General features: G+C 42.4%; 1 protein-coding gene across 4 annotated transcripts in view; it reads right to left on the reverse strand.

The window, feature by feature from the left end:
* Nucleotides 1-25,609, reverse strand: part of LOC114549067 (partitioning defective 3 homolog) — a 387,004-nt gene that overhangs the window by 14,359 nt on the left and 347,036 nt on the right. For all 4 annotated transcript variants that reach the window (XM_028569211.1, XM_028569212.1, XM_028569210.1 and 1 more), the window contains one exon: nt 4,058-4,178. In XM_028569211.1, the coding sequence (XP_028425012.1) occupies nt 4,058-4,178 (121 nt within the window). The remainder of the gene's footprint in view (nt 1-4,057; nt 4,179-25,609) is intronic.

A 25,609-nucleotide genomic window follows, 5' to 3' on the forward strand; every position in this document is an offset into this window, starting at 1 on the left:
AGCACAAATTGATTTTATTGCTGCAGACAGAGAGCGAGAGAGAGAAAAAGGCAACTCTTTGGAAAGTGCATAGCTCTTTATGATGAACATCTGGAAATCCCCTCTCACAGAGCAGCAGGGAAGGACGGAGAGAAAACATGCCAGCTCTAATTGTGTGTGCCGGCTTGGGGGCTACATGATAGACAGGGCTTCTCGTGTCCTGGTCATTATTCTATTAAGGAGAAGCCGGGGGTTGGAGGACTGACCTCAGCATTGTCAATACAGGCGCACACAGCAGACATAGCTGAGCTCAGTATCCAACACCCCAGAGACAAGCCAGGGGTCAAACTCAAAGGGAGGGAGCCTCACACCTCAAGCTGCTTCATATGCCTCCTCTGTACCTGGTCCTCATTATCATCAGTGTTGGGTAGGGTCGGGTACCGAACACGGTACTTTTACCGGTACCGACCGAATCACGTCGGTACTACCGAGTACTGGTTCACGTAAAATCAAACGGTGCCAAATTTTGGTACCTGATAGAGAAAAGAAGAAAACAAGAAAAATATTGAGCCCGAGGTGTCCGGAAGATGCAGACAATCTGGTCTGACTGTCAACTTTTATTTCACAGCAGTCTTAAGACTACAGTTTTAGCCACACCATGTAAAACACTACAGTTTGGACAATTTAACTGGTAAATCTACGGCCAACCAAAATGTCTGACATGCCAGAAATCCAACAGATTGTCTGAGAGCCAGGTTGTTGTTTCGCTAATTAACCAGGCGTCTGCACGTCAAATCACAACTTATTCGGCAGACATTTTGTCCTATTCTAGGACTTAATCTGTCTTAATCTGTACAGTCCATACAGTCCGTACCAGCTTTAGTTGAATTTCAAAGTTAATTATTGAAGCCTGAAAACAGCTCTTGTTATAACAGCTCTTGTATAGGTGAGACAAAATAGTCTCACCTATACGTAGCTGTCGTGTAGCTTTCGATCATTCAAATTACATTTCAATTTCCACGGCAACTGGGCAGACACCATCTGCTGATGAAGATCAATGTGACCGAAAAACTCCAGCTACTAAATTAGGGTGAGATTGTTTTCTGAACAGCAAATCTGAGCTGGTGCTGCTATACATTTATAAATATTTCAACCGAGCCATGCCTTGAGATGTCAGCAGCCGCTCCTGTTCTGGCTTGTAGATCTATGTGGAAGCCATTACAGTCCTATGTAAGCTTGTGTAATCAGGGACAACGTGCATCAAAGTGCAGTTTTGCAGACTTTGAAGTGGTAAACATTTAACTGCCTTCTCGAGCATCTTGCTTTTTCATGGCTACATTCACTGAATGTTTTGAGTGGAGGTCACAGATGTTTAACTTTCATCGCTGCAGACAAAATTCAGCAATGACTCAAAACCAAATCCATTGTAAAAATCAAAGAGATATTGATTTCTGTAAAAAAAGAAAAAAAAAAGTATCCTTGATAGGTCAGAACAGAACACAGGGTGTGTTTTTCAGATTGGGTCAAATTCTTTTTAAAAATGCTGTTATAAAACCCACAGTTGAATGCAACAAGTTCAAATTATACATAGTTTTCAGTTTTAGTTTTATTTAAAAAATATGCAGTTAAAACAGAAACTGCAAGTGAAGAGTAAAAGTGTATTTCCCTGGTGTAGTTTTTAACACCGGTTGTACATTTCTGGAGGCGTTTTTCTTTATTTTTCTTCTTTTCACCAACAAATCCAATGGCCAAATGTGTCACCTCACATTTTTAACCTTTCTTCCTTGCCATTCTTTCCACAGTTTCCCCAGGTTTTTATATCAAAATGTAGCCCCATTTGCCTTGAATAGAGCCATATCCATCCTTCTTTTGAATGACACTGAGACAGGATTTCCCTCGAGTTCCTCTAATCGGTGTCAACACATAGCATGAGCACGCCTGCATCTTTTCTAACAAGCTCTGACTGCTATTGTGAATCCTTGTTCGCAGGACTAAAATAACATGAAAGAGGACTAATAAAATAGACTTCAATACACCGGGGCTGGCCCTATATCTTATTACCAGTGGAGTAGTGGGGGTATGCTCAACAATGTCAACAATCACAGGCAATTAGGAGCTCAGACGCTCAGAGAGACAGACGGAGACTGCTTAGTGCTGAACAAACAGTTAACATCTCACTTTGTGAGCGAGAATGGAAAGAGAGAGAGAGAGATTAAGAAAACAGTGGCGAAAGATGGCCGCTTTCAGTGATTTGCAACCATCAGTAGGACTAACACTAAAGGAAATCCATAGCAAATGAAGTCTGCCTTCCTCTGTATAAAAACATGGAGTGAAGTATGCTGTTACATCTAACCCAAACTCGACAAGACAATGGGAAGAACAGCAAAGGATCCCTGCCATGTCAGACCTCCACTCCAAACCAATTTCATTGACAAACTGACACTAATAATTGGATGCCAAACATTTTAACTTTCAAGGTCTGAACTTCTGACCCATAATTTAGAAAATAGCTCTGCTTGGTGTAACAATTAGCCATCTTTCCTCTAGAACCAGGTCAGGAAAGTCACAGGACAAAATAAGCTATGTCTGTCTCAAGCCATTAAACCACAGAAATATTTGACCTCTAACTTCTTCCTGCTTGATTATACGGGTTTGGGTGATAATCGTTTGGTCATAGTTAAAAAAAATAAGAGGATGTATGACCTTAAACAAAGTGTCAACCAGTGAGTTGTATCACTCGTAATAAAGTAAGAAGTTTAAGGTAAGTAGTAGCACCGCTTATTAAGATCATCAGTAATATGAGTATGTGGAAAGATGAAAGTGTTTCGTTACTTAAAGTCTAGGCGCAGTTGCACAGCAGGAAGGAATATGAGATCAGGTCTGAATGAATTAACAAAGAAATTAACTTGATTACATTTTTCCAATTATGAGGAGTAAATCCCATTGTTGGTACAGATCAATCATGGAAGAGGGGAACGGCTTAAAACAACTCTCAAATTCTAATTTAAAAACTCTTAATTGAAAAATCCCTTTAATCAAGTGTAATGGAAATGAACAGTGTGCCTGTCTGCCTTCCATTTCTCTCCCCTTACTTTGCCTTAAAGTCCTGAATAGTCACTTGCCATCGATTGTTCCCCTTGCTCCACTCCTCCTTCTTGGCATAAGTGTGTCATATTTCCAAGACAGAAAAGACACAGTCAGATGTGAGTAATTAGCAATTAGTTTCAGGTCAAAGGTTGGACCCGGGACTTAGAAATTAGTCAAAGAAATTTGGCAGAAGTTGGGACTGAAGCCGAAAGTTTTAGCGACATGAGTCAGATAGTTTGGCAGTCGTACAACACTGACGGTCCAAAAGGATGACAGTGTCAGACAATTGAGGCACTTCATGGAACCATTGGAAGTTAATGTTGTGCCAGGGCTTCATAGTGTGTTACATCAATTATCATTCATTTCACAAATAAGATTGTTATGATTGTTAATCCCTGGATGCAGGCATTTATGACTCTACCTAATTGCAGTCTGCAGATATATATAACAAAATGTCTTCTCCTAGGAATGATCGCAGAAAGAAATTCACATGTATGCTCAGTGTTGTTTTTTTCACCTTGCATCACTAACATCAGTTTAAAAGAATAAAATGTATACTTTAATATTTGTATATAATGTATATGTGATGACATGAACTGGGTAATAGCTATAACGATCAAAAGAATACCAAAAACAAAATGTATTTTTCATTTGTAGCAACAATGAAATAGTAAAATCTTGATTTGTTTGTGCGTGTTGCTAAAAACCCGATGTAATTATTATGCTGTGTTACAGAGTAGTGCACAACTCTGATCAAAGTAAGGTCATGTCACAAGTACATACTCGAATAAATAAGATTCCGGAATAAAACTATTTGAGTGTGAGAAATCCATTTAGAAGCTGGTGGCTTTGGAGATAATCTGAGTCCAGTGGTGCATCATGGGGACTCACTCCCAAGAGGTCTAAGTTTAGGGTATTTTAGAGTATGTGTATCTGGCTCTGTGCAGCTCAGCGCCACTCTGATGGAGCGCGGCGCCTATCGAACACTCACCCAGGACTGGTTGAAGCTGTAGGTGTGCCTACGGTCATCAACGTCATCCTCATGCCTGGCCTGCTGGAACTCATTCCTCAGCCTTTGTATCCGGTCGTGGTTACTGGGAGCCATCTGACTGCTGAGAGAAAGAGAGTGAGAGAGAAAGAAAGAGAGAGAGAGAGGATGTAAGATAGTGGGACTCCATTTCTTTTCATAGATCTTTTTCTTTCAGCAGTTATCTGGAGGTAATTTTTCAGCTAGCCCTCACTCATAAATAACACCTGCCACATTACTCTATTGTAACTGATGCTTTTTCATATCTGAATAATTCACTTACCCACCTTAACACCTCTCTAAATTGTCTTGAGGATACCTTGATCTGACAGTTATGATTCCCTTTTGCATCCCTGTCTGACATCTCAATGTTTTTTTTTTTTTCTTCTCCTGAACATCCCTATAACTGAAAGTGTCCCTTGTGCACCATTGTGAGTGATGCATGTCCCTTTTAGACTGCAGAAGAATGTTGGCCTTTTATGGTGCGCAGTCATTAAACACTGTGGAAAACCCTCATTTACATCCCCTTCATTAAAGGGCTTTGAGGGGCCTGTCAATAGGAATCAATAGCCTTCCCTCAGCTTAATCAGGCTCTCCTTTTATCACCAGCTACAGAGGCAGCACATGACAAAATGCATAATTATGGTGAGACAACCGGCTTGATAATAGGCTTGTACTTATGCATACCACAAGGATGAAAGTGCCCAGAGGTTAGGAATTTGTGCTGGGAGGCAATGGATAGGGTGAGTGAAGGAAATGGGAGATAAAGGTAGGAGGGGTGTTCTCGGGGATGGTGCTGAGTGAAAAAGAGAAAGGTTAATCAAGAGCATGTGAGAGAAAGGAAAGAAACGAAGTCTGCCAGGACCTGTTACCCTGTCCTTCTGTGTCCTCCTGAGGACCTTTTACAGGTGGCACGCCAGCGGTGGAAGTGATTGCTTATTTGGGCCCAGAGGATTCTGGGCGCAATTATAGCGATAATTGCAGATCAGAATGAGCACATCCTTCTGATGATAATGGGCACTAGGACATGCTGCCAATCAAGCATCATTAAAAGCACAACAAATAGCATCTCATAAAGGACAAACGGATCTCGGTGCATGCCCCTGAGTAGCACTTGGCGAGACACAAATATCATGTTATTCGTACCGCCTGATCAAAATCAATTGTATTAGTTATAGTCCATTTGATTTTTATAGCTTTATGGAAGTGGGAGTGCAGGGAGCATACATTAAGCCTTTTATGTGGATGTGGGCAATTAAGTGGCTCATTGAGGTGTGACGTGACATACGCTTCTGGGTTTTGGGGTGGTGAAGTCCTTCCAATACTGTTCATTACAAAATCAATGTTCCCTTAATATTGGCAAGAGGATGCTTAAATAGCATTATGCAATGTTAAAGAAAATAAAAGTCTTAATTGTAGTATAAAACAACAGAGCTAATAAAGAATGGGATTCGGCTCTTTTATCATACACGTTTATATAACTTTTAACTACAAAGGTAGCACACAAGTGTTATGTGAAACCATTATCAGCTGTTTCTCTATGACTGCCAATGCTACGTGCTCCATATGCACATTGAGTTTATTCTCAAAACCCCACTCAACATGCAGGTTTTCAGATTTCCCCAAAGACATGTTCCAAGAAAGTGTGTACTCACGCAGCACACAATTGAGAAGCATAAGAAAAAACACATCTACAATTCTGAATTAATTTTCTTTACATTTTCTAAATAAATGGCTGCTAATATACAGTACAGTGCAATACAGTATATGTCATCTTCCCTGCTTGAGAGCGAGGTTTGACGAGACTGTAACGGGTAGGAAAAGACCAACCATAGATCTGGCAAGTCCAATGCATGCAATTAGTTTAATCCCTCAGGCTGGGCAAAGAGAAGACCAGGCTGACTCCAAACAAACAGCCTCGTAAATTTTTCTCTTTGACCCTCCAGGGAGGGTCAGTGCTAGCATCAGCATCTCAAACATGCACCACTGGGCTCGGAAAACCAGAGGAGGCAGTGGGAGCCAGCTGGGGATCCAGAAAAGGGGCCACAACCCAGGCTATAAACAAGACTGCTTGAGTCCATATACACTTACTACACAATAGGACCTATTGCCCGCCTCTCACGCATAAAAGCATCAATCTAAGAAAGAGGGTTGGCCCGTATATTACCAAATTTCTGCTCCAGTGTGTGACGTATGAAGTTCTGGGGAGAGGAATGGGAGATCAACGAAGACAAGATCTCCGGCAAATTAAAGAACTAGCAGCAAGGCACTTCAATATATTTTTCAAATGGAAATTGCATCGCGTAGGGACTGGGAGCAGGGGAGGGAGGGGTGGGGGGGAATTTGTCATGGCAGTTCAAAGGAGGCCTGTGCAATATCGAGATTATCTGCAGGGGCTTCTCCTCTTGGTCCTCCACCCACCATTGGGTTACCAAATTGATAGGATTCTTGGAAAACACTCCATGGAATTCTCCAATGTAAATATATTCATATGGTAAGAAAACAGAGCTGGAAAGCTAAGCACTGGGGAAGAGCAGGAATCAAGCACAAAGAGGAACCACTATCACTGTGACAGCCAGTAGCAGGCCTGTCTCCATACATAAAGAAGATGGATTCGGCCGCCTTCCCTGAGAGCTTCCCAATGCTTGGGCCTCTCAACGTCTAATTAGTCAGCATGATCATTGCAGATGCATCAGGTGTCACCGCTTATAAATTCCCCCGTGAATACATTGTCTGTAATGGGCCTGAAAAACAAGAGCCGCAAGAAAAGATTGGGGGGAAAATATGGTGGTAATTTACGTCAGCAAACCACCTCAGCAATTTGGATGAATGTGTATCCCTATCAAGCAATAGAAAGGTTTAAGGGAATATGAATGAGTGCTGCTCATCAGTTTGCCATAAGCCATGTGTTTGTGCATAAGGGAAAAGGTCACAAGTTGTGTATGTGTACTCGGTTACAGGCAGGCTGTCTGCATCATGATCGTATGAGGTTGCAGGGCTTAGCCCCAGCGCTGTTTTTTTGCCCCGAAAGCCCTGCGAGTCAACAGAAAATGGGATACCGCCCGTAAAGTAATTAAAAAAACATGCAGATAAAGTATCCATATGCCACAGCCTTTTCACAGCCAGTATCTGTAGGTGTTTGCAGGCTGTAATGTCAGCATTTGGCCTCTCAGGTTGGTCATGTTGCTCCCAAATGCAAGCAAACAACACAGAATGACAGATAGATGTAGAAAGAGACACAAAGAAGCCGACACAAACTCTGCCTCTCCCTGTCTCTCTTCTCCTCACTTTATAGACACTTGTATTCTGTAAAGTCACACCGCTGCTGTATTTATAGCTTGGCTGAAAGCTTATTCTGAAGGCTTATTGAGAGAGGTGAATTTGTGAATTCACAGACATGCCGTGTCAGGTCAAACAACAAGTATTCAGGTCTATCTGAATAATAGCAGACCTTCTACTGATCTCCTCCTGCTGCTGCTCCAACTCATTCTCTCCCTTATTAAGGAAGGATTATAAAAACTAGTTGAAGTAGGATAATGCCAAGGAACAACAAGAAATAAGCTTCAGGCTTTTTGAACTTGTGTTGAATAAAGCTTAGTGAGTATATCATACTTTTTATGCCTAACACTTACGGTGTCACAACTTATAAAGGAACACATTTGGTAGTGCTTATGTTTAAAGAACCAGTGGTGTGCATGCGTGTGACCCCTATCCCACCTGTGTTTTTCAACCTGACCCGTTGACAGGGGTCATGAGCCCTCTAAAGCTGCAGTTGGGGGTATGTGGATGCCTGTCTGTGTAATAGTCATCCTTTGATCCAGGAGGATTTGGCAGATGTCTCACACACCACAAGGCTTAGGCCAAGGATCCAAACTATGGCATAGTCCCCCTATTTGCTTCTGTTGGTGGATCAAAGCTTTGCTGAGTCTCGGCATGCCATATAAACACCGCCACTGGCCAATAAAGGAGTAATCCAATCACTGAGAGTGCAACATTGGTCATATGAGCATACCTAAGGTCAGGGGCCAGTCCCAGCCAATCCAAATGAGACAGAGAGAGTGTTATAATCTAGGGGGTAAAATTTCAACAGAAGTTTGACAAAAGTTCTGAGAGTTGTCATTTCCAAGTAAAGTGAAAAGGGCTGAACTGTTGGGGCTTCAGAGTGACTTTAAAATCAGACAGTCTGTCATTTCTTATCTGATCACTGCTGATTGAAATTCTATCAGATTATCTGGTTTCTTGCTCTGGCCCCAGTAACTCCACACAGCAGATGATGGTGCAGGCTTCTTAAGTTTGGGCCCTTTGGCAATCTTGCATCAAGTCAAAGGCTTAGCTCATCTTTATTCCATCGCCCCGTGGACTTTCATTTATTTCAAAGACAGAAAGATGAGGCATTTTAGGGGAGATGGGACCTACCGCGATGATAGAAAAAGATTAAATCTGCATTACCGCTGGTCATTTTCGAATTGGAGAAGTGCCAAAGATAAAAACAATCTTTTTTAGGTTCCAGAGGAAATCAGCATATATCGGTCAATCTGCCATGATTCTTGCGATCAAACAAAAGCATTTGAAGCATATAGCCATCTCCTGGCATTTCTTTTCCCCTTTGCTTTAGTCTCTTATTCCATTTTCTTTAAAATATCTCCTAGTTTTTCTCTTGCCCCATCTCTCTCATTTATTTATTCCTTATTCTTACCATATGTTTTATCTCTGAATGCCTCAATACTCCTCTGTGGTTACAGGGATAGGTCATGAATTCCCTTCTGTCCCCTCATCCTTTCCCGACTAGTCTAGTAAGTGACAGCTGCAGGTTGGACAAAGGCCTGATAATACCCTGGATTTGTCAGGCTCTGACTTCACCCATGTGCTCCTTTGACTGATGCACTGACAGTGGCGCCTTGCCAGCTTCTAGATGAGGGCTGTTGCTGTTGTTGAGCTGGGTGTGAATGTGTATCCATGGTTCCTTCCAAACTCCAAAGCAGCCCATATGGGCTCCTTCGGGGTCCTAAGAGGCCATCGTCCGGGATGCTTGCCTAGGCCATGGTGGTGGCGTGACTGGGGAGTGTGGACCTCAGATTAGCAAGGGAAGGAAGCAACGCCTGTACAGCTCCAACAGGCTGTTCAGCATGGCTGGCCCCTGGTGTACCGTTCATCTCTTGCTTCCCTAGTGTGAGAAATGAAAAAACAGCTCTGCCCTGCAGGGAACCAAAAAGGACCCTCAACAAGGAAAACGCAGTTTTCTAGAAAATGAAGGAAATAAGTACTTCCTCAGCTATCTCTTTGTTGCTTTAGAAAGCTATACCCCTCAGTAATTCCTATTCACACATGCAGCCTGCTGCCCCAACCTCTGCCCCAACTTCACTCCAATTTGTTTTATAACTCCAAGGAGCTGTCTACATTTGAGTGAGACACCGTCGATGCCTTCTACCCAGCCTTTTCACTGGCAAGTTTTATGGCTTCAATTCCAATAAAAATACACCAGAACTGATCAAAGGTGCTTTTGTTTCTGCATGCTGCACCGTGTGGATGTAGTGCTCATGGATAGAAGGAAACAGGTGTTACCTTTTTCTACAAAAGAGGAAATAAAAGGGCTTTGGGTTGTTTTTTAAAACGTCCAATGCTGTATCTGGTCAGTGGCTGTGTGACTTTAATACTAAAATAGAAAGAGGCCAGAGGAATGGCTTGAGGCGATGGTGTGGCATGGACAGCTGGATATCCAAAACATTATAGTGAATAAAAGTTTTTAAAAAAACACGGATGCTAAGTTGCAGTCCGGAAATGGATCAATTATTCAACTGATCCTGTGTAGCTGCTCTAACGCGAGCCAAGGACAGACAGGACTTGATTTTAGTGTAAATATGGAGTATATCAATGTATACTGTGCAGTACAGTCAATGTTTCATGGAGAGGCACAAGCACTGCTAAGATTGAATGTTTACATACATTCTAAAAAGATACTCCACGAGATTATTTTAGCTAACTCTCATGAGTTGCATCAAACCTGGTTTATATCCAACAGCAGTATCCTTTTAACTGACTCTTTTCAGTCCTTATCTACTGAATTAAAACCAATAATACAATGCTTCTTTGAGAGTGGTTTCATACAGCGAATAACATGATACAAAAAGGAGAAAGCACAACATTAAAGTGCTCATATTATCTCATTTTCAGGTTCATAATTGTATTTTGAGGTTGTACCAGAATAGGTTTACATGGTTTAATTTTCAAAAAACACCATATTTTTGTTGTACTGCACATTGCTGTAGATCCTCTTTTCACCCTGTGTGTTCAGGTCTCTGTTTTAGCTACAGAGTGAGGCATCTCTCTTCTTTCCCATCTTTGTTGGGAGGCGCAAATGCCCAGTAGCTAGGTAAGGATCACATCAGCTAGCTGTTTGTTTCTACAACTTCAGTAGTACAAGGCAGGTTTAGCCAGAAGACTTCTTCTAAACGAGGGCGCATTTCCAACTTTGGAATACCTGCAGAACAGGGACATGTAAGTAGTTCTTTTGTAGATTATGGTGAACTAGTGTGTGTTGTAGCAGTGTTTTGCCATTGAAAACGAGCTAGCATGCTAGCATTAGCATGCTAGCATTAGCATGCTAGCGTTAGCATGCTATGGTTCGCTAACTCTTATTTTTTCATAATATGGGCACTTTAAGACAGCATGTTGTGCACTATTTCATGGGCACAACTCAAATTGTATATAGTTGATAGACTCTGTGAAAACTTTCTTCACCTAAATTGCTGGCAACTTTTCTGCAAGTTATTTTCTGGGAAGAATGGAACCAGGCAACGTCTGACTGACAGCTGTGTCCTCCATGAAGAAAGAGATGAACTTTGAAGTTAAGGCCTGTAATCCCAATCCATTGATTCAGAAGCACTCGCTCACTCTGAGAGAAAGAGAGATTGAAACTTGGAGTATGGTTGGGACTGCATAATGCACAAAAACACACTCAAACAGGCATGCCTACACGTCAAAGTAAGTTCAGAGCAGTGCCACTTCGTAATGAGACAAAGCTGCACTGCATGCTAATGATTAAAGCTAATCATGTACCCAAAACTTGCAAGCACACACAAAATTTGCTGGATCATGCTCCAGAACGCTCAAACAGTAAATCTTTTATTTTCAAAGATGCATATAGACAGTATGAAAACACATGTGTGACAGCCCAAGTCTCATAACTGAGTGAACAACTCCCTTCAACTATGAAATGTTCATGTCTACCTCTGTACTGTGCAGTGTTACCGCTGTTTATGCTGAACAGAGGCATCTGATGAGCCAACATTCCTCTTCAGGGTAAGAAGAGTGAAGTGTAAGTCTTAAATAAGGTGTGAAGGCCATAGGCTAAAGTATCCATCTAAACAGGTTCGCTCAGCTTTTATGAGCCCATCAGGCCTTAAAGACAGCTTTTATGAGATATCAGCTAGCTGGACACTAAGAGGCCAGAAGAGAAGTGAGCTGGTGTATACTATATGACTGTGGCTTCCAGTATACTCTTTTATGGACCATGACACCAAAATATTTGGTCTAAGTATAGGTTGGCGCCATGAAATATGAAATTGGTTGCTGTTTTTTGCATTAGGTGACCTCAAATACATGTCCAGTGAGGCTGGCGTGCTGCTGCGACAAGTCACCTTTGCAGGTTTCTCTTTTAAGTAGCACTCCAAAACCCAGAGAGGGCTGGAGATTTTGGCGGAAGCGCCGGCTAGACGATCGACAGCACTTAGACAAGAAGGAGCCGATTGGATCTTGAGACGAGTTTGCGCAGCCAAGTGCGGATGCCTCAAGTGCTTTGCGTAAATTAGATGCCACGTCTGAAGTTTGACAATCTTCTAACTGAAAGTGAAAATGATGTGGAATTAAAGGGAAGGAAAATAGGGGTAGAATAAAACGGCAAAAGGAACTAATTCAACATGTTTTGGAACTATGGAAAATAAAAAGAGAAAGGGGGGAAGCTACTTGTCCTCCATGTTTCTCAATCTTGGTGTACTGCCACAGTCAGAGTCCCACAGAAACAGTCCTCCAAACATCTCCAACCTGCCGGGCCAGGTCCATCTGAGCTCATCACACAGCTGTGTGACCCTGCACCCCCCTGCCAAACCCCTCCTTCCCACTTGACATACTTTTTAACTTTGCATTCTGAAACTGCCTGATCCTTCAGCTGCTCTCATGTGCTGGAATGCCCACAGGCAGCTTGTTAGAGAGACATAAGTCTTTCAAGCACAGCGTACAGCCTCAGCACAGTAGCAGGAAAACAGACAGGGTGGAGAGGAGGAATTCAAAGACGGGTCTTGGTGTGAGCCCCCGCTATAAACCAGAGAATGGGATGGAATATTACTCAGATGAAAGAGTTGGTGATGTCAGCTACCATCAAACCTCATCCAGTGTGCTATTGAAAACTTCTCAGATTTCAAGTGGCGGTAACTTGCCCTTCGCTGTCTTGTTCATGTCTAGGCAGTGCCTGCATGTACTTTATATGTAAAATAAAATGTCTTGCTGTGTTTTGAAAATACTGTAATCACCCGAGAGTTTGTCTATGGTCAGTTTTTCTGAAGTTCTAGATAATTACAAGTTATGAATGATTTTCCGTAGTGTATGAGGTAAAAATTGGCCTGTTATTTTTCTTGTACTTTTCTTGTTTACCTAGAAGGTGTATATTTTCAGTTATAACTCTTGACTTTAAAGGTCCAATATGTAATATTTGTACTGTAATAAATCCAAAAATGACACCAATGCCTCATCAGATATTAAGGAAACATGTTAAACTGAAATACTATCTTTTCTGACAACAATGCTAATTTCAGTATTTTTTCTTTTTGAAATTTACATTCCGTGACGGAATTTATGTTTATGTTTTGATCTGTGTGTTGTTATCAACGGCCCAGTTTGACAGGCAGGCCGGGTTGCCAGATATACCTGTAAAAACATAAACCCAGCGCGCTACAGCTGTAACGTTAGTACAGCCATGAAAGCAGCAAACAAACGAACAGGATCAACGGAGATAGATTCTACATGACATAAAAAAAAAGAAAACCGCATGTTTCTAACAGCTGCGTGACCAGAGACGTAACAACCCCCTGGTAAATATTGGAGATGTATTTGAAAGATGGAGACAGCTTAGAGCCCAAAAGGACGCAGAGTTGGCTTATTTTCTCCTGAACAGGTAAGCATTAGCTTCAGGCTAATTTATCACAGCTACTAGGGACGGGCATTTTTTGTCATTTCAACATTTAACATACTCACATTGAATTATATAGCTAGAGTAACCGAGTTGGTTACTCGCAAAAACAATTGAGACATAGCCAGTAAAGTGATCCCAACTGGTCCTGGCTAACGCCGCCATGCTAACCCTGCTAACTGTTAACGTTACCAGGCAGCCCATGGCTGTTTACAGCGTGTAGCCTCTTCAGCGGCTGGAGCCGACAACGGTGAGTTATTTTAAGCCAAGAGAGGGGGGCTGTAAATCGGAAAGAGGGGACTATGAGTTTGCAGTGTGTTTAGCAATTGTTGCCGTAATTCTAAGCCAATGAAGTGTGTTCCGTCGGCAAGGTAGTGGTATTTTTAGCGTTTCGTATTGTAATTCTAAGCCGAGGAAGTGTGCCTGACTGGCGTGTGGAGAGGACAGTGAGGTTGTTGTGTTTTTAGCGGTTCATACTGTAATTTTAAGCCGAAAAAGTGTGTCTGTCAGTTGGTTACAGAGCTCCACGTGAGCACGGGCTTTTATGACTGTCAATATAGCCAGCATCTACCGTTAGCTACTCCGCTGTGCTGTGGAGTAATGTCTGGTTATGTGAGACTAGCATCTAACGTTAGCTACTCTGCTGTGCTGTGGAGTAATGTCTGGCTATGTGAGACTAGCATCTAACGTTAGCTACTCTGCTGTGCTGTGGAGTAATGTCTGGCTATGTGAGACTAGCATCTGACGTTAGCTACTCTGCTGTGCTGTGGAGTAATGTCTGGCTATGTGAGACTATCATCTACCGTTAGCTACTCCGCTGTGCTGTGGAGTAATGTCTGGCTATGTGAGAAAAGCGTCTAGCAACATTGTTGTGAATGCTGCTGTCTCAGCCTGGCAACCTCCGTAAACTTCGAGTCTGGGCAGGAGGGGGCGGGGCAGACGACTCTCCAGTATTTTGAATTGGTAGTGCAGTAACTATTTTAACCGCTAGCTGCCAGTATTACATACAATATTACATATTGCACCTTTAAGAATAGTGTTTATTGTCTAGAACAGGCTATTTTATTCATTTTTAGTAATTGCATACTGTTACTTTAAGAGAGCGCACTCACACATTTATTGCAGTTAAGCTGTTGTACTGAGGAAATGAATGGAAGCTAGACTAACTGTGGAGTCAAACGGTTTTCATACCATGTCCTGTCCTGTTTTAGTTTTACATTATCCAGCAAGAAGATACGGTGGATTTAATCTGCTTGTGACACACGTGGGATAAAGTTGTTCGTGTTTTCCCAACTCAACAACTGATGTTGAGTGGATTCTTGTAAACTACATCAGCTGTACATGTGTAGCCCTAGTCTCCTAGCTAGTTGCTTTAACTGCAGTGACAACGAGGATACCACAGTGTTTTGCATTTTCCTGCCTGCAGGCAAACATTTCTGTATGCTGATTTTGAAAACACTTAAAAGGCAGCTGTTTACTTCTCACCACCACTTCAAAATATATATGCAAAACCTTTAAAAACAATCCCCATTTTCAACACTGGTGGACTGTAACTTTGATCGAAATGAAAGCAAGTACGCTGTTTACTATGTGTTTACAACGTACAGAGAGTTCACCATCTGGTCTCTGCAAGTTGATCTTCATACCGTTCTGTGATGAATGAAAACCAGTGTTTTCCTGCGGGTTGGGAAAAACACATTAAAGCAATCTATGCTTTGGAACATGTTTAACAGCGTGTAAAAATGTACTAGATAGATTTAAACAATGGTATGGTCCTTAAATGCAAATATATGCAAATATATCAGCATGTGAATGAGCAGATGAATCCACTCCAGATGCAGATATTCACATGCAGCTGACCCTCTCTTTCTCTTTTGCTGTTCTAACACGTTGCCAGAGTAACACACTCTCACTGGCTACCTACAGTATAATGAAAGGCTAATATTAGATTTCAAATGGGCCTGGCTGGTGCATTGGCCATATATTACATATGCATTCAGAAATGTATCATTTGACATCTGGTGCATAGTTTTCAGAGGGATTGGTAGGTTTAATTCTTTCCTGTGGCATTTCTTGTTAACCCGCTTTTTAAAATCCCTTTTTAGCAACTAACAAGCCAAGCAGATATCCTGTTTTTTATTAGGGTGTAGGTCCCCCAGGTTTTATTCTGGAAGGCCTACACCTGTAAAGTATCTCATTTACTGCAGCGTGGCATCACACTGTGCTGAATGCAGACTATCGCTCCCTTTCCAAATGTCAGTGCCTGGCGCTCAGCGGGCAAGCCATGAGCAAGCGGTAAAAAATTCATGCCAGCCCTCCGTAGGTTTCCTTGCCGTCCCATGCTCAAGCAGCCCCCAAGTCTTCTCTTCCACGACCCCCTGTGCCGCCACCGCTACTTCCTCTATACATAATTAACAAGAGAGGCACGGTAGGATGCACGTCAGTCAAAGCCTGGCTAGAGCCAGGGCCACTTTAAACAATAACAATATTGATAGTGGGTGTAATAAAGCAGAATTAAAAAGATGGATTCCACTGATTTTTTTGCTGTCGGCACAGCTGCTCCAAGCTTAAAGTGGTGAGGAGGGGGGAAGGGGTGGGGGTATTGGGACGACTGGTTGGTGGTACTGCTAGGGAATGGATGGGAATACAGAAAAGGGGGGAAGGGAAGGGAATAGGAGCAGAGGAGATGAACTGCTGCCCCTTTCCACCCTACACTATCCCCTGGCGTCCTGTACTGGCTGCGCTCCTGTCTACTCCATTACTGAATGAAATCTCGGAGCTCTCTTCTGAGAGCCAGAAGGACAGAAGAGGAACGAGGTCAGGGTTCGTGACCTTTAGTAATGGCCATGCAGACAGACGAGCCAGAGGAAGAACAAGATGAGGCCGGCAGCATCATTTCAATTTAGGTTATCAATGTTGTGTAATAATCAATGAGAGGGTCAAGAGGTTGGCAGATACTGACAGATGGGGAAACAAAAAGAGGAAGAATAAAAGGACAACAATGAGAGAATCATAGTTAAAAAGACTAATCAATGTTCACATATAAATGATTTGTCTCCTATACTTAAACATAATGACAAAAATGAATAATGAGCATCAACAAGTGATTTGCATGAGAAAAGCTAAACTCTATCAAGAGCTAACTTAAACTCTATCAAGAGCTAACTTTACACAAAACCAAAAAAATGGTATACTTTTTCTAGTAAACAATAATTTGAATTTAACTTATTTATTTTTCTTTTTAATACATTTGTATGCATGTGAAACCTATTTACATATCAAAAACCCCTGTCCTATGTGTGTTTTACAATGTTGCAGTGCATCTGTACCAGTCCATAAAGTCCCAAAGTCAAGCCAGTGAGGGAGAAATCCTGCCATTGCTGCTATCGCCCATCAACCTCCAGGAGCCTTACATATGTTAATGCCCATTCAACCTGTGACCCTCACATTCATGACATCATTATCAACCCAGCCAGACATAATGTTGGCCTGTCACCACCATGATCTATGGCCACAGTGGCTCTCTGCATTAATGAAGCCGTAACGTTGCCTTAAACTGCGAAAGCCACGATGAGGCTCAGCATAGCCATCACTCGGCTTAATGTGAGTACACATCCATCATCTCGCATCAGGCATCAATCAATCAAAAGCCTGTGTGACAGCTTGGGGCCCTCCGCCGCCCAATCCACCGCTACTCTACTACCACCGTACACACACACACACACACACACACACACAAACTCATTGGCTGTGATTATGATCTCAATTATCATCATGACTGTGGGCCACCACTTCCCCTGTGACCGACATGCTAATCAGGAGCAGTGGCAGTCAATAATCAAGGCATGGAAAAGGCCATCAGGTGCAGGATTGGTCAAGTATAATTATGTATTATATATATGATTATATCTTTGAATGTCAATTGGTTTAAATGAATAGGCTTGGCCCCCTGCAGAACTACACATGAACTTGTTTGAATTCTTTCTTACTGAAGAATATGTGTACAAATTCCAAAAAGCTGATCTTGTGACATTGCAGTAGGGCCAAATGTGATCTTAGAGTGTCTTTGTCCTCCCTAGAGATTTAGTGGGCCATAAGTGTCCATGTTCAGCGCAGAAAGCTATGAGGTCAGCTGTGACAAGTTTTTAGTCTACAAGATAGTTGCAGTGGCAGCGTTCCCAGTGCACGCATGCTTATGCACAAACACTCCACACTCCACCCCTGAATAGATGAGGCAGTAGCTAAAGCAAGTCTCAGTGGTCATTTCTTTAAGCTAACAACTGTGCTGTCCTGTTTTTTTTTCTCAGCCACTGGGATTTGAACCAGTGGAACTTAAGATGGGCTTCGGGCCTCAGCGAGCACACAGATATCTGATAATGCTTCTCCATGCCTTTCAACAGAAGACAGGCTAATAAGGACGACTTTGTCATGAGGCCGGATTGTTAGCATTTCACACAAAGAAGTTTGATGTTTAGTAGGGTGACCAAACGTCGTCTTTTGCCCGGACATGTCCACTTTTTACCTACTGTCCAGGGCGTACGGGTTTTTTTTTTATAAATTCATTAAAATGTCCGGTTTTCACTGTTTTTCATGAGACCATTAAGCGTGTACTTAAATTGACTGGCACTTTGCTCAACACAATACTACGGTAGGCTACTTTGTTGTGTGACGTAATTCCCGAGAGGCTGCCTTGTGGGCGGCTCTGCGACGCGCACATACACAGGGACCAGGGCAGACAGACAGGGACCAGGGCAGACAGACAGGGACCAGGGCAGACAGCGGAGCAGCATTACATACAAAATGCCGAAGCGTTTCCTGCTAACGATTTCCCACCGTGGTCAGAAAACACACGGGAGAGACTTTGTTTCTCTCACTATGACTCTAGAGTCGGTAGGACTCGCTCGCTGTCACTCTCACTTCTCCCCCGCTCTATATCACCCACTCCCCACCCACACACACACACACACACACACACACACACACACACACACACACACACACACACACGCTGTCTCGATGCACACACTAGCGCACAAGTATAAACATCAGTCCACTTACAACCATAAAACAAGACTAGTGCAGCTTCACAGTAGAACTGCAAAAAAAATGTCCCACATACCGTCCTGGTCGGGACCGGACAAGTGGGAGGCGGAGTGCACCATGTGCAAAGCTGACACATATGTTTCAGTGTCTTTATTATTTATCTTATTACATTGAAAAGGTATTAAGAGATATTTTGTTGAAGCTGGATTTTCTAACACAGAAGAGGTCATATTTAGAACATTATTTCATATTATTTATTTATTTTAAAAGAGAGCTATTATTTTGTTACAGATTTTATTTTATTACAGAAGTTATTTTTGCACAATTGAGGCATAATAAAGCATGTTCATTAACCTCTGAGAATCACCACTGTCTGGATTTGTCTCAAGGCCAGGCCGAGTGTCCTCTTTTTTGGAAATCAAAATATGGTCACCCTATGTTTAGTCTCTTTCTTTCTTTTTCTTTGCAGGTGACTATACAAGGCCTTCTCCAAATATGAGCTGTTATCACAAACCGCGATCACAGTGTAATCTCTTCTAATCCTCCAACTAAACGGTCTCTGAGTCGGAAAAACAGAGCTGTGAAAAGAGTGAGAGGGATACAATATGAGAGGAAAAGACAGAGATTTTGTACAGAAGCCAGAGTCTGTAGCCTCAATAACAGAAATCTATCTTATAAACTGCTGTTTCAACAGTCGTGGAAGGAAAATGCAACTTCACAAGAGGAAACTTGGAGTGGATATCACAGGGATGGGAAAAGAGCTACAATAGTTCCCATTAAAACTCGTCTGCCTGCGTGTCTCTTTCATCTCATAACACAGTCCCTCCCTTTGGCAAGGCGTCATGTTCATAGGCAAAAACCCTATAAGGAGTCACATTTTAAATGTGACACAGCAAAGCACTCTGCCAAGCTCCTAATGAGAGAATTATTTAGGCCTGGTTAGGTGGCTCACTTTGGCACCGGGGGTTCAGGATGCACTTTAAGTGAAGGGAGCTCAGAGGCACTGATGACAAAACACTGTCACCTTCAGGTGGTTTAAGGAATGGGTGACAGACAAGCCGCTGATGATGTTACTCCCACAGTCCCAGACAAGCCACAGAGGATTAGCCCCGAATGCTAATGTAAAAAAGACCAAGCGGTCGTGGGTTCGCCCACAGATGGCCGATGTGGTGGCTGATGTGTGAATGAATGCACCAGTGAGTCGAAGCTAAATTAAGATACTCAGACTACATCTGCCTGCATACACACACACACACACACAAGCATACACACATATGTGCATACACATCCACGTACACGAAATGGTCATTAGCCCTAACCCTCAGCACGGGGAGGGGAGGGGAGGGGGCATGGGAACAAAAGCATTAAGTAGGAGTGAGCCCTTTAATTATAGGCCAGTGTTTGGAGAACTCTCAATAGAGCTGAGAACAATAGAGGTCTTTGGTAATGCTAAACCTGCTGAGTTAACACATATCCTCCAGGAATGACAAAAAACACAAACACACACACACACACACACACACACACACACACACACACACACTGACAAAGCCAATGGCCACGCCATGGAAATGAAGCAATAATTGCACCGTTGGTAACTGAGAACTGAGTGGCTACTCCAAGTGGAGGCAGGAATATCTGAAGCACATTTAATTAGCTTCCCCCCAGCTAATATCCTATTATTTACCATAATCTTTGGCATTTAATTTAAAGCTGCTATGTATAGAATACTAACCTGAATATCTAATTACCAAATTCAATGTGATACTATAGTTTAATAACTGCAGGAAAGACACTACCAAGTGGAAATTAGTTTATTTAACAATTTTGTTCCTTTTGGTGTGTCCCTGGGTGAATTCCTGTGAAGACCAAAACCACCTCAGACAAGATGGATCCATTAAATAAACAAATACACAATTTCTAACGGCTGTATGCTCTATATTAACATGTGGTTAGCAGCTTAAAGGACAGTTAAGATTTAATTCAAAATGAGTAAATTGGCTCTGTTATGGTCTCTGAGTGTGGTGAGTTGTTATGTGGGTCCTTGTATTGGTGAACGTGTGAAGGATGAGACCTATAAATAACTTGAGTGCTGATTGTGACCATATGACCATATGAGAAGTGGCAGCTTTCCCTGTCAGTGCATTTGACAGGCTTAAGGATAACTCCACAAGCTTGGCAAATTGGATTGGAGCTCTGGTGGCTTTGCAAAGAAAAAAAAAGAGAGATGAATCCTTCCTCACTTCCTCTCTCTCTCGCTACCTTTATCTTCTTCTCCCTCTCACTTTTTCTCCCCACCTTGAGAAATTCTAAGAAGTGAGTGATGAGCGGATGATAGTTTCTATTTCATGTTTAAAGTCAGTGTGGGAGGCTGGCCAGTAGCTGATAAATCAACATTGGTGCAGCGTAAAGACCAATATCACCTTTGAACAGTCCTACCCCTACTCATTTTCCTCCAAAGCACTGGCAAGGTGATCTTCTGAAGAAGGACAAGTGAGCAGGCTATTGAAACTTCTCACGGCAAGGATTGTCTGAAGGACACCATTGGGTCAACATCATTTAAAACGAACATCTTCACCATGACTAGAGATGGAGTCAAACCCTGCCTGTCTTTCACCAACATCATTCTAAGAGACTGACAACACACTTCCAAGTCCAATCCATCACCATCAGGAAAGAAAAAAGAAAAAATGTAATTAGCTCAACAAGTGGTATCAACAATGTCATAGCCTAATCAAAACCAAGACGTTATCAAAAATAGCTTTAACAGGCCTCAAAGGCCAGTTAATATGGCAAAGCTTAACTTATTCCATACTCTGGGATCTTGTAAAGATTAATGAGAGGGGAGAAAAGAGAGAAAAAACAGATTGATGTGTAAAATAGAGGCAACAACTTCAATGAGCAAAAGCAGCTGGTAGCAGTGAACAGCGGTTGCCATTTGGCCGGCGTTCACAGAATGCCAATCTCCAAAGCAGGGTGTGGCAGCTGTGCCAAAAATGAAAAAAAAAAATCAATTTAGCTTCCAAAAGTCGCCTTAACATGGGTAACTGGAGGGACCAAGCTCTTTTAAAGTTTTGTTTTCACTTTGAGATCTGAGATTAGAACATTTTATAGCAACTGGAAAAACACGCCATCTGTATGCAACCAAAAATACATTGGCTGTACTGTCAAGCGTAAAAAAACAGTCCAATAAAATATAACAGCTGAATGACACTCGTCATTGGCAGGTTTGTGTTGATGAATGGCCGAATGTCAACATTAACCCAGGAACCAATTGGAAAATCCTTAAAATTCAATCACATTATATAAAGATAAGCCATAAAACTGTTATATTCATTTATTTCATTCCTCCTTCTGCAGCTTTTATATGTGCATTTTTATGTTCTTGTGTGTGGCCAGTCCGGAATTCATCTTATTGCAAACCGATTACGTTTTTCCGCTCCTTATATGGTTGCTATGCTTATTGTAATTTTTCTTTAGGCTATTTAAAAAGTGAAACCTAGTCATTTCACTTCTGGCAGGTTACGATAGTTTTCCTTAGCATGCGTCCTTATTTGCACAAGGCCATTACAATATTAACTAACCCTTCCCCAAGTGGGTGATTTCCAAACTTATGTAGCATGAATTGGCTATTGCTCCAGTAAGTCCAATATTCTCCACTGCCCGAGTTATTTCAGTAATGATGGCTTTGCACGACAAGTGCTGATGGCCTGAAATGGCTATTTCTCTATAGGCCCTTTCAGATTAATTTCCTGTGTTGAGTGGGAATAGATACACGAGACAGGCCCACTCCAGACAAGTCAGGTCCCAGTGTCTACGATGTAAGTGGGCAAAGATTATGTGACAGCATTGGGAGTAATGAGAGGTCGACACATGCTCTGGTCTGTGTGCCTCTTCAAGAGGAAAATCTCTGATAATGAACTCTTCGTATTGCATCACCAGACCTATCTCCACAGTGCTGTGGAGATAGGTCTGGCTACACCACAGATACATTCTAGGATAGGAGAAAAAAACACTCTAGGTTGTTTGCAATTCTTTAAACCAATCACAATTGTCTTAGGTGGCCCTAATTTCTGGATGCAGCGAGAGTGCTGGTTCCAAACAGTCTCGGGAAGGAATTTGTTTCGGTGGAACATTTGCACCCACGCAAAAGAAAATGCCATATATGATATTAAATTAAGTTAACTTTTCACACAATACAGTGTTTGACCCATCCACCCCCCCCAACCAACCTCCCTGCGCGGACTTTCACCTTATCAATACTACTCGCTACCGTCATCGTTCTGTGATCACAAAATATGCTTCCCATTGAAATACATTGCTTTAAAATTCGTAATCACCACAGGAAAAAATCGTGTCCTGTCCACGACTCAATAGATTTAATAACGTGACCATATCACAAACTGCCATGAGACACGGCTGTGATGGGATTTTGACACACGGATCACAGCAGGAGAGGGGCAAAGGCTTATACTGGCAATGCACTTCTCTTGATCCAGACTAATGAACTCTAGACTTTTACTCCTCAGCAGCCCAGATAGACAGAAAGAAAGAGAGACAGAGCGAGAGAGAACTGGAAGAGACTGACACTATTGTTGTCATGATCACAATTTAGACAGGCTGCTTTTCACTTCTCTTGTCTTTTCTAACACACAGTAATACACTCACTCCCATGCGCTGACATTCAGCACACCTATTCACAAACAGAAAAACAGAAAACATTTAAGATATCGGCTCATGTACACAATCCCATGGTCTCAACAGAGTGACTCACTCACACAAGATTTAGTGGTCAAATAAAAAGCAGCAAAAATCCAGCTGTGATACAAATACAAATATGGCACTTTTGTCTGAAGCAACTTACACCCCTCCTCTCCCCACTTGCGCACACTGGCTGCTATGTGGGACACTTAGACATGTGGTGCAGGGAGATATTGGGATTGAATCGCCAATCCTACAATTAATCGCTCCACCACCTAAGATGCAGTCACCCTAGTATTTAGATTCTGCATTAGAACAAAACATTCCAATAAATATAATCCGGGCAATGTCAGGTTTCCAACAGAACACGTTAGTCAAATTATTTGCTTAAGAACATAATTTATTTTTCATATATATTTACATTGTATGCATAATTGTTGTTATTTAGATTGTTTTGACTTTGATTTTATTATGTTTGTTATTCCGTACAAACGAGGGATCCCCCGGTTGCTCTTCCTGAGGTTCCTCCCATTGGGTCATATGCTTTTAAAGCCCCTTAAGGCAAATTTGTGATTTGTGATATTGGGTTATATAAATAAAGTTGACTTGATTTGGGGACATGGGTAACAAAATTCTGATTGGTGAGAAAACTGGTGCAATTGTGTTATCTGAATTCTGAAGTCACACGTTGGATAGGGAAATGCACACACAAGCACACACACCCACACAATCCCAAACCCTGAAATTGGATTTGGAAACAAAGCAGAAACCCTTTCACGCATACACATACACACATACTGTACACTCACTTAGCCAGACTCCCCAAAACCTTACACATAAAGATTAAATACACATTTAAAGGACACACGTACACATTGGCTCTCTCAGGCAGACTCTGAGCTGCCTGAGCCCAGCATCTGATTTCACATGGCCATCTCATCGATCACAGCTTATAACGTCTGAGATGGACAGCTGCCGTTGAGAGCCAGAGGTCCCTGCCATTACAAAGCCATCTCATCCATTTACTTGCAGATCAATGGGACAGTCACTGAAATGGCCTTTGGAGCGTGTGTGTCATCCAGCCCAGACGCTTTAACTGCTTCGGTTGTGCACTAACTCCTCTCTCGCTCACCTGAGCCCGTGTCCGTCTTCTCAGGGCCGTCCTCTATCAACTCGGCTGTTTGTTTGGGAGATAGACTCAGCGATAAGACCGCGACCCGGACCAGTGAGTCGTATTAAAGTTTGATGGCGGCGCTGGGAGTTTAGTTTTATTTTTAATTAGCTTTACGTTCTTTACAGCGACACTCTGGTTAACAGGTCGCACGGAAACAAAAGTCACTTTATGAACAAGTAATGGATCTGCCTGGACACTGCCAAGTCCCCATTTAATTAAATGAAGTCGCATTTAGAAGAAAAAAAAAGGCATGAGAAGAGGGGAGAAAGAAATGGACTCCCCTCCTCATTTGGACATGAAAGTGAGGTATGATTGCAGCGCGCTAGGGGATTAATGACTCGTCATTGAAGACGATGATGAGTCTCGCTGAGGCTCCAACACAAATTCACCACACAGAGATGGGGACACTTTGGAACTCAAACTGAAAGAAATGCATGCAGGGGGTTCAAAGGAGCCTTGGACAACATTGTTTTCTATAGGCCTTTTTCTCACGCCTGTGCACACGCATGCAAGCACACACATACACATGCATACGCATACCCCGGCATTCTTTTCACAATGGACTGACCACTGAAAGCCCTCCAAAGAGAAGGAATCAAATAAAGCAGTCAGTGGATGGAGATTAAAAGGAGTGCTACACAGTAAAAATCTGATTTATGAAGCTGAGGCCGGGTTGCTACGGGGGTTTTGGTGCCATGGTAACCCAGTGAACGGTAAGGTCAATGGGGCAGTTGAATGAGGAGCCGTAGAATGGGGAGAAAAGAAAGGAGACTTTTAACCTCTTACTGTTCATAGCTTTTCATCAAGCTTAAAGCCTTTACCAGGCTAACACATAAAGGTAGAGTTTCAATAAAGAGGTCAAAGTCCTCTTCATAAATTACGAAAGCCTTTCTCATTGTCCCCATTCAGGCCAGAAAAGACCAATTTGTGTCCTGAATGAGACAGGAATTCAAAGGCAACAAGTTCATGATTTTAACTTTTACAAAAATGGCTCTTTTTAGACTCCTGTGCAGTATTTCTTTCTCTTGCTCTCTTTCCATTCACTATCTGCTTCTTTCCCTCTGCCATCTCTCCACTGTCCTTTATTGTCAGTCCACCGCTGTGAAGCCAGTCATTCAGCCAGCCAGCCAGCCAGCCAGCCTGCTTGTTGTGTGGCAGTTCTGTGACCCACTGTGGTTAGTACTGCTCCAGTGTGTTGTGGTGTTTTGTCTGTGGGAGCTGTCCTGTGCATGCTGCTGTGTCCGGGGCCAAGGCCCTTTCCTATTGTCTGCTGCCATATGGAAGCCAGCACCAACATGGAGATAAGCCTGTCCTCATGCTGTTCCCTGACCTTCTCAGGCACCCAGCTGGCACTAAATGCAGAAATAATTATTATCCCAATTACCCAGGCCAACTCTGTCCCCTATTTGTGTGCTGA

The sequence above is a fragment of the Perca flavescens genome, chromosome 22, assembly GCF_004354835.1.
Source record: "Perca flavescens isolate YP-PL-M2 chromosome 22, PFLA_1.0, whole genome shotgun sequence".
NCBI lineage: Eukaryota > Metazoa > Chordata > Actinopteri > Perciformes > Percidae > Perca > Perca flavescens.